We start from the raw sequence: 12,333 nt of genomic DNA on the forward strand, positions 1-12,333 counted from the left end.
ACCCCTCTCCCTTTACATACTAATTTGGCTCTCGACTGTAGTATTGGACCATCTTAATCATATTTGTCAAAGTCCTTCTAATGCTTATAGAGGCTGGCTCTGAAAGCTCATGTAAACAGAAGAGTAAATGTATGTATTGCTTGCTCAGTGATGCTGAGAAGCAGCAAAACAATTGTACAAAAAGATGTTGCTGCAAATAACCTCCTCTGCATCCCTCTCCCATAAGTCACCAATGCCCCTTCCTCATTGGGTTTTATCATGCATCTCTCCCTTTTCATTTCCTAACCTCTACAGGCTTATTTCCTAACTTATGGAAATTTGGTTTAGGGACTAAGAATCTCATTTTCCAGCAGTGAAATCATGTAAATCCAGAACCAGACACCTGAAAAACCACAAAACATTTTAAGCTTCAGCGACATACAGTGGTGCCACTTTGTTTTTCTGGTGCTTGCATTTGGTTTTCTGAATTGAAGTTGAACACTTTGGATAAATAGTGAGCCAAGCTTAGTTTTTGAGTGTTTTCTTCCACCCGGCTGTGTTTTGTTTGTTTTCTCACTCCTGTGCATGTTTGTGGGATTATGAAGTGCCAAACATCATCAGGTCAGTGAAAGAGTTCACCAGAGACAGAGGACCAGATATTTACAAGTACTCGGGTGGTAAGAACACCCATACAAAAAAAAAAAATGCACAGGAATGTCCTGGAAGAGCATCTTTTTAATAATAAAGATAAAGGTAAAGCCCACGAGCACGATGCAATGCTCACTGGAATACATGGAAGCCATTCTATTGAATTCAGTGAGCATTGGATTTCCCCACTGCTAAATGACATGATCCAAGACCGTCTTTATTAGCATTTCTCTAATAGCACAAGTTTTAATCTGTCCATTTTTTGGACAGAAATGGGAGGCCCTTTATCTCCTGTTGGACACATTTTCAAGACTTACCTGTGGGTAGAAAGTGGCTTTGGTGCTGGACGAACTACTAGAAGAGGCTCCAGTAACATGGTTTCTGTCATACAGAGGGGCACCGCTACTTCCTCCCATGAGGCTCATGGAGCTAATCATAGACTTTCCACAAGAGATGCCTGCATGGAACCAGAACAAGACAGAGATACACAATTAGGTAACTACAATCTTATCTGCCATTGTATTGGAGCCAGATCCTCAGCTGATGTGAATCAATGTAGCTCCATTAGCCCTCATTGTCTGAGAAAGTAGTCTTGTTAATTTAAAGCTCATTTACTTTCCTTATTAAGAACAAAGTCTTTCTTCTGCTACCAGCCGAGAGTACAACTCCATTTTATAGCTTCCTCCTCAAGTCTTCTTGCCAATGCATGGATTATTTGGTTCATGATCCTCTACTTTGAAAGTTACAATGTCACAATCCAAAGTCACAACTTTAAAATAAATTAATTTAATGTATCACTCACTGTTGCATTGAGCTAGTGACTGACAGCAGCTGGACAATAAAGGAGTCTCCCCATGAGGGCTGGTCAAAAGTTTTCTGTTTAAATTGTTTTTTGACCAAAAATTGGGTTTTTGAAGACATTTTTTTGCAAGAAGCATCTGCTTTCTACAGAAGATTTCAGTATTTCATAGAGAAAATAAAAGCTTGACAACCAAAAGATTTCCATTTTGGATATTTTGCCCCAAAAGCCACATTTTCCATGAAAAATATTTACAAAAGCAATCCCCCCCCCCCCCCAGTTTTGTCAACATTTTCCATGGGGGAAAAAAAAATTCTGATCAGGTTTTGTCTCCATAAAAACTCAGAGGACAGTTTTCATAATGGGTATATGGTACAATATCAGCCTCTTCGATGATCAGGGAAACATTTGGTTTAGAAGTTATTTGGGAAGGTTTTGCCATCCATGAAGTACCCATGGAAAACATGGTGTTTCATTCATAGAGATGCAGCCCACACAACTTACATTATTTTTACAATCAATCATATCTGGTGGCACGTAGCCCTTTTGGAGCTGTCGTGCTCTCACAGCCCATGCTTCCTTCTTCCTGCATAGTTCCAACATCTAGGGGCAGATTCTCCATTGGTATAAATGGTCATAGCACCACTGGCTTCAATGGAGCCAGGAATTAAACCTAGGGGTATGTCTTCACTGAAGAGTTTGCCCAGGTGATTAGCACCTGGGTCTGAACACTTGGGTTTGCCTATTCCAGGTATAAGCAGTCACACTGCAAAGCCATATCTAATTTACTGTGTCCTCATTGGGGCAGCATTCGCCTGTCTCTTTAGAGGGCTTCTAGGGGCATATCCTGCAGTTCTGCGTGCTCTTGTGAGCTCAGCAGCTCTGCTGTTCTTTCACAGTGAATTGTGGAAAAACTTGTCTGTCCTTCTGGGGATCCAGGGCAATCGTGGGAAGGCATTAGAGGGTTATCAGCACTCAAGTGATTTAGGCCGAGTCCTCACTGCAAAGCGGGTGGGTTATCAGTCTGAGTGGAGGTGGCGCCTGGCCTCTAACCTACACCCCCAGCTGGTCCAGCTAGCCCTGGGTTAAATACCATCAAACTTGGGTAAGAGCTTTGTAGAGGCAACACCCAAGAACATACCCATGACCTCCACAGTAACTATTAAGGGGAAGATTTAAAAAAATAAAAAATTAGGCACCTCATGGAATTTTCAAAAGCACCAAAGTGTCTAACTTCCACTGAAAGAAACCTATCTGCATCTTTTGGCACCCGAAAACATTTGCAAATGTGGCCCAATGGGCAGATAAGCACCAAAGTCCCACTGAAAGTCAATGGACGTTCGACATCTAACTTGCTTTGGTGCCTACAAAAAACAGCCCCATAGTTAGTATCCTGTGAAAATAAAATCCAGGTAACATAATAGTGCTGATGAAATGCAGGGTCCTTACCGTCCTTACCAGTAAAAGTGCCATGCTGAGAACTCCCTGGAGCTATAAAATTAAGAGGCACATGAGGGGTTCCGCTGACATATTCATGCGGAAAAGGTCCATTGGGTCCAGCATAGCGCTGACATACCACTCGCTGGCAAACAAAATACATTCCTCCCATGACCAAAAGGGACAGTATGATACCAATGACTGGTCCAATAGCACTAACGTGGGGTTGAGGTTCATCTGAGGATGTGTTTTTTTCTGAAAAAAAAGGAAAAAAAATTCATTACATTGATGTATATGATGCTGCTCCGGAAAAACCTCCATACTTGCTCCTAAAACCCCGGGCCAGGGGGAACAAGATAGATTGATCATAGAATCATTCACACAATGCACTATGCAAATAATTACATTACACTCTCTCACTCACACTCTCTCTCTCTCACACACACACACACACAGAGTCCCTCAGGCCTTCTACATTCTGAATTATTGAGCAAGATTTTACGTCTCCTCTCCTCCACATATAGTGATTAGGGACCTTCTGACCTCACCTACACTCTGCCCTCTAAAAATGTACCAGAAGCCACTTCTAACTAATTTTTAAAACGGACTAAATTTCAAGCTGAACGAGTTCCTTTAAAACATGAGACTTTTTCGCTGTTGGAACAGCTTTGCCCACCATCCCAAAATATGTGACTTTCTGACTGAAATAGCCAACACACTAAAATGTATTAATCGGTATCATTAACTTTCAGAATTAACAATGTGTTCTCGAGACAATGGCGGGGCACTCCACATCTCTCCTTAAATGAATCCTGCACTGGGTCACATCATTGAGTCAAAGACCTATGGCCAGATCTGCAGCGGTGATGTAATCAGGAGTTGAATCTGCTCAGCCAACTCTGAAGTATTTTTTAATTAAATGAAATCTTAAATTCTGCAGAATCTCTTATTTGGCCACGAGGGAAATGCTAGCATGGCGTGCCAACAAGTACAGGCTGAATCAAACCCGTTCAGCAATCTGATAAAAATTCTTGCGCTGCTTTATCATTTGTCCTATTCCATTTGGCAAATCAATTTTTTTTAAAATCCTTCCTGCATTTTGAATGCACCGGAGCCTAACACAGCTATTCTGATTTAACAACTACTTCAGATTATATTATCCTCTCATCATGTCATGATGAAAGGATTTTCACGCTCCACCGTCAATGACTGATGTCAGCACAGCTCAGGGAATAGCACGTTAGCGTAACCATTGCTGCAGAGGCAGTAGGTGAGGGAAGTGTACTCTCCTCCGCCCCCCCATGGTGTTTGGCTGCATCAAAGAAATTAAAAGGAGTACTTGTGGCACCTTAGAGACTAACCAATTTATTTGAGCATGAGCTTTCGATGAAGTGAGCTGTAGCTCACGAAAGCTCATGCTCAAATAAATTGGTTAGTCTCTAAGGTGCCACAAGTACTCCTTTTCTTTTTGCGAATACAGACTAACACGGCTGTTCCTCTGAAAGAAATTAAAAATACACAAAGTTTGGGTCGGACCCTAAGCTCGTGCAAATCAAGGCAGTGCCGCTGAAGACATTGGTGTTATCCCCAACGTGCACCAGCGGAGGATCGATCCAGCCTTCAGTATTAGAGTTTGAACCATTCTACCTATCCGATGATCATTTTAAAGGGACACTCAGCTGGACTTGTTTTAAAATGGCCAATTAAAAAAAAAATCCAGTTTCGATGAAAGCATCCTTTGAACACTAAGTCCTGAATTTTTAGAAGATTTTTTTTTTTTTTTGGTTTCCCCCGATGGACATTTTTCATCAAGCAAGAAACTAAGTGAGGATCTGATTGCAGGATCAGGGCCTTGTGTATGCATCCTTGCACTTGCATGGAGACCAACTGTGGCTGTGCAGATTTAATTGCTGGACCAGGGTGCAGAAAAAAAAGAAAACTGGCTATACATAAGATGCTGTCAAATGCACAAAAAATCTTTTTACTATTATTTAGAAGGAGAAATTGGGTGAGGGCTGCAAGAAGGTTAAGTAGGCTAGAGTAGAAGGGACAATGGGGGAACTGGAGAATATTCACCCTGAGGTTTCCAGGGTATGAGTTTGCAAATGAATTCATCTTCTATTGCTCTTCTCCTCTCCTATGCCAACCACATTTCCTGCTCCCACTTTCTTTTCTCCGCTAATGAGGCTTCTCCTACATTCCCAGCCTTCGCTTGCCCCATCCCCTACTGTGCTTTTGAAGAGCGCCCTCCCATATGGGTCGAAAGCCTCATAAGCCCAGCTCATCCTTCCAATGCTGCCCCCTACTCTGACCTGTTCAACATGCTACTAGCCCTCACCTCTTAGTCCTGGTTGCTAATGAAACATGCCTCCCACTGCTGGTTCCCAGCATGACGAAGGGTGGGTCAGGAACCAACCAGAAAGGGATGGGATGTGTAGGATAATGCAGGCTAGGGGAGGAAGGAGTGAGGTACCCCAACCTGGCTCCTTCTCCCAATCACTCCTCCCCCACCCAGCACAACACTCCTTATCAGCTCCCTCTCACACTTGAGAAACTTGCTGATCCCCAACATATTAAATACCTGGCAATTAGCCAGCCCCATAAGATTGACATTCTTAGATGCTCTGTAGCATTCTCTATATAAACTTGGTGACTGATTTTGTTTGTTCATATGAGATTCCCAGAAGAGCGGCATTCCTGCTTCTATCCCACAGCAGCACTTCAGAACGAGGAGCTGCAACCGTTCAATTAAAACAGCCCCCTTTGTAGCTGAAAGTGGCTGTCCTTACTCCTCCCAGCTATTCAAAAGTTTCATGAGCTGTATATGCCCAGGCATGGAAGGTGGGGGTGGGATGGGAAAAGGGGGGGCAGTTTTGGGCAGAACAGAATGGAATTTGCATTATGCCTTCCATGCTTCTCAAAGCATTTGACAAAATAATGGGCCAATTACAACTAAGGGCAAAATGGAGTAGTCATCATAGGCTCAGCCATAACTCACAAACAGCTCTGGTCATAAGAACTTCCGATTACATTTCAGCCAGGAAATCAAGGTCTCTCCTATGCTCTCTTGTCCTATCTTCACTGTACCTTGCTGGGTCACAACATAGTCATCTCTTGAGACAATTAAAGCTTGGATCTTGTAATGTAGATGGGGCTAAGCTTTGTTTTAACAGTGTTCCTGAACTGTGCAGCAGCCCTATGAATTCCAAGGCTACCAGTGAGTTGTAATCAGGCCACCAACAGGGCTGTTGTTACAGTGTAGACAGGAACTTAGAAAGAGCAGGACTGAGTTTAGCAGCAAGCTAGAGCTGGTCTATCCCCCTAGACTCAGGGCCAGCCATAGAAGTAACAGTCTATATACACACACTTCAATGTAATGCCTGCATGCATGCAGACAGCTTTAATCCCAAAGAAAGACCTCTCACCACACATAAGTTCATCGGAACCATCGATGCAATCTGGAAAGGAGTCACACTGCTGTTTTATGAGGATGCACTGGCCACTGGCACATCGAAACTGATTTGGGAGACAGATTGCTGAATGGGGAAAAAATAACCATTTAGTTAGCACACAAAATCTTAATCTAAATCAAATTATAACCTGCTCTGTGAAGTAACTGAACATTTTACGAAACCCAGACGTAACACATACAGCACTTGCTGTGTACACTACACTTTATCCACCTGGGAACTGAATCTCTGCATCACTGTCTAGTACTTAGGAGAAAAATGGTCAGCAAGACACACACAGTTTAGACAGTGTGTAATTCTGGCACGTACGAGCAATTACACAGCTGAAGTACACAAGTGTTGATTAACTTGAAAAAAATTCCCCCCACAAAACAGAATATGCCATTAAGGCAACAGAATGGAGAGGAAATCTATTTCAGCTCCTGACAATCCAAGGTCTTTAGTCAAATTAGCCCTGTGCGTTTGTTTCCTATGTTTGCTCTGGATTTTAAACATAGACTGTATTTATTTTCCCTAAGGCTTACAAGTAGCTGATCAGGTAACTATGCAGTTATGGAAATATATATATGTATATGTTGAGCATAGAAGAGGGGGTGGGGAGAGATGAAGAGGGAGAGAAAGGCAGAATCAACGTATTTTTGTGTTTTTGGTTTCAGAGTAAAAAGGAAGGTCTTTAAATAATGGTCTTTAAAGCCAGGCACTCAGGACATTAATCTTACTATTGCAGTCTGCTTCATCGGATTTATCTTGGCAGTCAATTTCTCCATTACACCGCAAGCGGGCATCAATACATTGTCCTTTCTCACACTGAAACTGGGCTGCTGAGCATATAGGACAGCTATCTTCATCACTCTGATCATCACATTCTGGAAATCCATCGCATCGCCATGCCATTGGGATACAGTCTATCTCCCCAGTCGCACAGGTAAACTGGTCTGGGGAACAAGTTGGAGGTTCTGGAGACAAGAAAAACCATACATACTCACTCATTTTAGTCCTGATAAAAAGATTATATATAAAAAAGTGAAAGACTTTTCACAGATGGAAAACTTGTTATGTCCATGCTGAAATTCCTCTGTGAAAATGGCAAGTTTTCATCAAGAAATAATTTACAGTTTTGCCCAGGGAATAAATGTTTCCCAATTTGTAACAAAAAACTGTGTATGCTGCCAGAAGAGGCATGGTCTAGTTGTCTGAGAACTGGACTGGTGGCAGGGAACTCTGAATAAGTAACTTTGTGTTAGCAACTTCTTTTTCAAAGAGATTTTCACATGGATTTCATATAAATGAATACTCACAAAATATCAGTTTCCACTTGCAAAGCACAAACTGCTAGCTTTACTCACCTCTAATCCCTAAATTACATTATCCTAGGGTATTTCTGATCATGGTTTAGTATAATTTTTATAACAAAACTGGCATTCTGGATGAACCAGTCACTAGTTTACCTAAACCAAATGTAACCCATGCTTACTCAATATGTCTCTCTGTCCTTGTCTAGTGGCTAGTCCATGTACAGATGTTTGAGTCTGCTACAACAGTTTAAGCTAAGGAATCTGGTGTTTCTTTGGCTTGGGCACTAGAGGCTCATGCTCTCTCATCCAGAGGCCCTGGGAGCAATCTCCCCCACTGCTGCCCCATCCAGCAGCATTGCATTAATCATCAGTGACTGGGTTAAGAAACAGCTGCCAAAGGCACTTAAACATATATTACAACAGAACAGCAAAGCCACTCCCTTTTGAATAATAATAATTAGCTCTCATATAGTACTTTTCAACTTTAGATCTCAAATGCTTTACCGAGGCGGCCAATATCATTATCCCCATTTTACAGAAGGGGAAACTGAGGCACAGAGAGATGGCGTGACTTGCTCAAGGTCACCCAGCAGGTCAGTGGCAGAGCTGGAGATTAACAGTTACGAAAGGTAACAGTATTTTCATTCTTCGAGATGTGTTGCTCATGTCCATTCCATTGTAGGTGTGTGTGCTCACCACATGCACCAGTGCTGAAAGCTTTTCCTTCAGTGGCATCCATTTAGGACCAGCTCTGGCGCACTCTGGAGTGGCGCACGTATGCCGCGGAATAAGGGGTGCCGTCGGCTCCCCCCTCCCTCAAATTCCTTCTTGCTAGACAGAGGGGAAGGAGGGCGGGTCATGGGATGGACATGAGCAACACATCTCGAAAAACAACATTTACAAAAGGTAACCGTCTTTTCTTCTTTTAGTGCTTGCTCACGTCCATTCCATGGTAGATGACTCCCCAGCAGTACCACCAGAGGAGGGTAAGGAGTTCATGGATGTGTCGATTTCAACACAGCTCTGCCAAAGCCACGGTCATCTCTGGCCTGCTGAGTGATGGCCTAGTGCGTTGTGAACGTGTGTACTGAAGCCCACGTCGCGGCCCTGCAAATGTCCTGGATAGGGACATGCACCAGGAAGGCAACTGAAGACACCTGTGCCCTTGTCGAGTGAGCCTTCACTACTGATGGGGGCACAGCCTGCGCCAACTCGTAACCAGTACGGACGCAGGTGGTGATCCAATTCGAAATCCTTTGAGAGGACACCAGAAGGCCCTTCATCCTGTCAGCGATCGCGATAACTTGCTGGGTGGCTCTGCGGAAGGGCTTGGTGCACTCCAGGTAGAAAGCCAGGGCATGCCTGACAGAGTGTGCACGCCTCTTCTCATTGGTCATGGGAGGTTTGGACAGAACACCAGGAGGAAGATATCCTGGCTGACACGGAAGTGTGACACCACCTTTGGCAGGAAGAATGGATGGGGCTGCAGCTGGACCTTGTCCTTGTAGAATACCGTGTATGGGAGCTCCAAAGTGAGGGCTTTAATCTTGGAGACCCATCTCACTGAGGTAATAGCTACAAGGAATGCAACCTTCCACGACAAGTGGAAAAGGGAACAAGAAGCTGTAGGCTCAAAGGGTGGACCCGTGAGCCTGGGAAGGACCAGGTTGAGGTCCTATTGGGGAACCAGGTCCTGGATTGGCAGAAAGAGTCTTTCAATGCCTTTCAGGAACCTGATCGACATCTCTTGTGAGAATACCAATCTACCCTGGATGAGATGATGGAAGGCCAATATGGCTGCCAGGTGCACCTTGATCTAAGAGAGGGCGAGGCCCTGGTGCTTTAAGTGAAGCAGGTAATCCAGGCTGGACTGCAGAGATGACTGGGTCAGGGAGCTATTCTGCTCTGATGCCCAGCAGGAGAAACACTTCCATTTTGCCAGGTAAGTTGCGGTGGTTGGGGCTTTCTGCTCTCCAAGAGAGCCTGCTGTACCTGACTAGAGCAAGCTTGTTCCTCTGGATTCAGTGACACAGGATCCAAGCTGTGAGGTGGAGAGAGGTGAGGTTCAGGTGCAAGAGCCAACAGTGCTCCTGAGAGAGAAGGTCCGGGCGGCTGGGAAGTCGCCACAGGGCTGCTGTGGCCAGGTCCATGTGCATGCTAAACCAATGCTGGTGAGGCCATGCTCGGGCAATCATAATGTCTCATGCCTTGTCCCCCTTGATTTCTGAGAGGACTTTGCTGATGAGAGAAATTGGCGGGAAGGCATACATCAGGTCTCCTGACCACGACAGGAGAAAGGCATCGGAAAGTGAGCCTCTGCCGAGGCTCTGGAGAGAGCAAAACTGATGACACTTTCTGTCCTGTCTGGTGGCGAACAGGTCCACTCGGGGAGTTCTCCACTTCTGGAATAGCATTCTGACGACCTCCAAGTAAAGGGACCACTCATGGTGAGAGACAAAGGACCTGCTGAGGTGATTTGCCAGCATGTTCTGGACGCCGGGGAGGTGCGAGGCTTCCAGGTGGATCACATGCTGAATGCAGAAGTCCCACAGAAAGAGGGCCTTCTGGCACAGAGCCGTGAATGAGCTGCCCCAGGCCTGTTGACATAGAACATGGAGGCCATATTATCCGTCAACATCTGCACTACCTGACCAGACAGTTGGGGAAGGAAGACACCGCAAGCCAGAAGGATGGCTCTGATGTTTATATATAATGCGAGTTCCTCCCATGACCATAACCCAAATCCGCAGTGTACTGAGATGCACTCCGCAGCCAAGGTCGGATGCATCTGAAATCAGGGAGACCATGGGTCACAGGCTCGCGAACAGCACACCTTCCAACACCAGAATCGGGTTGGACCACCACTGCAGGGAGGTAAGTACCTGCGGCGGGATCATGATGACCATGTCTAGGTGATGTCTGGCTGGGGAATAGACTGATGCCAGCCACATCTGGAGGGGACGCCCAAGGCAAGGAGACATTGCAGCACCATCACTGGCAGGAAGAAGGAACTGAGGGAGGTGGGAACCGGCAGCGCCCCTTACACTGGTGCATACATGCGCCGCACTAGAGGTGGTCCCCTACGGATACCACTGCGGGAAAAACTTCCCGCACTGGTGCATGTGGTGAGCACACTCCTCTACAATGGAATGGACATGACCAAGCACTCAAAGAACTACCTAGATTTCCTGAGTCCCAGTCCAGGACCTACCCACTAGGTACCACTACTTCCCTAGAACATGTAAATCAGCTGTATTAAAGAACTACAACAGATTACTACATTACACATTTGTTATAGTAAATATATAAGGCACAGTCTTATGTTAAGTGGTAGTATCTGAAAATCAATGAAATGTTGTTAGAACTCTCATACTGATCTTCCAGGAGGAAGATGTAGTCAACAGCAACAATGTATTCATACAATAGCTCCGTGGTGACAATGTTACTGAACTTATTGTGTACCAAAGGCTGCATAATACAGAAAGGCCCAGCATGGCCACCTTGCAATACAGAATTCTCTTTCAACAGCCAGCATAAGCAAAATCTCCCTCTTGGTGACAATGGGAGAAATCATCATCAATAGGTGCTTTTGCGTTTTTCTTAAAGCCCCATCTCCCAGAGTTATGCGACTACATGAGAAATCTGATCTTTCATAGAAAATAAAGTTTCTAGCCCTCTTGGCTGTGGAGAAAAGCTTGAAAAAGTGACCCAAGTGTATTTCAGCAGTTAAAAACCCAAAAGGCAAACAACAAGAACCCAATGTTTATTATTTTTAATCTCATGATTTTTAAACCAGTTGTGATTTTTGATTGCTTGGAGCTGGCAATACTGAGTAACTCAACGGTAACCAATCAATTAACAGCTCTGAATAAACTAATATGTCACCTACACAAATAACTGGGAAAACTCAGGAATGAAAACTAATCTGGATTTCCTATTCAGACAGAACATTTCCAGGCAATGCAGAAAATGAGAATGACCAGCTCTTCCCTGGAAGATGAATTCAGCCACTGAGCTGAATTTAATATTGCACCCTCTTGCATCAAGCAAATACAAATTTGGTCCTAAAACTGGTTAAAGCATCTGGGGGCAGACACTCTGCAACGCATTTTCAGGCTACTGAAAGACACTGGCTCAGGGCTGCTAATGCTGCAGACAGGATGCGTCAGAAAGTCTTAGCAGGCTCTGGATAAGCTTAGTATAAAAATGAACGAAGACCAAAAGGGAGGCCCTAAATTTGTTAGATTTATAGCAGAAGATAATGAAACAGTGGGAGGTAAGAAATCTCTCACTGGCAATGTCTTGCAGGAGCAGCAGATTGAGAAATACGAGTAGACTGATTTATTTATTTTTTGGCCTCCAGAAGTAACCACTACTACTCTGAAACCACATAGTGTGTTGTGGTCATGGGAAAGAAAACAGTTTACAATGGAAATGACTTCCCCTGGGGAGGTGAGAGTTCAGCCAGCACATGAAATCTAGAGAGAAATGAATATATTTTTTCAAAAAGCTTGAGTGCAGCGATAAAGCTAAAATACTGAAGATATGAGACCTCCCAGAAGAAATGAGTTTGTTTGTTTTTTTAATTCCCCCAGCAAGTGCAGTGCTACAAATAGTGAAAACTCCTGGGATTGCGAAAGAAGCAGGAAAGCATAAAGTGGGGGATTAAGAGAGCTACTATAATGAACAGGGCCACTACCCATCT

The 12,333-nt window shown here is 44.3% G+C and overlaps 1 protein-coding gene across 2 annotated transcripts in view; it reads right to left on the reverse strand.

Moving 5' to 3' along the window:
* Nucleotides 1-12,333, reverse strand: part of LRP5 (LDL receptor related protein 5) — a 250,104-nt gene that overhangs the window by 11,491 nt on the left and 226,280 nt on the right. The window contains exons 18-21 of one of the 2 annotated variants that reach the window (XM_048852536.2): nt 7,053-7,289; nt 6,289-6,399; nt 2,876-3,118; nt 945-1,084 (exon numbers count right to left, since the gene is read on the reverse strand). In XM_048852536.2, the coding sequence (XP_048708493.1) occupies nt 945-1,084; nt 2,876-3,118; nt 6,289-6,399; nt 7,053-7,289 (731 nt within the window). The remainder of the gene's footprint in view (nt 1-944; nt 1,085-2,875; nt 3,119-6,288; nt 6,400-7,052; nt 7,290-12,333) is intronic. The other variant, XM_048852537.2, reaches the window with a different exon arrangement.

Source organism: Caretta caretta, chromosome 6, assembly GCF_965140235.1.
Source record: "Caretta caretta isolate rCarCar2 chromosome 6, rCarCar1.hap1, whole genome shotgun sequence".
Taxonomy (NCBI): domain Eukaryota; kingdom Metazoa; phylum Chordata; order Testudines; family Cheloniidae; genus Caretta; species Caretta caretta.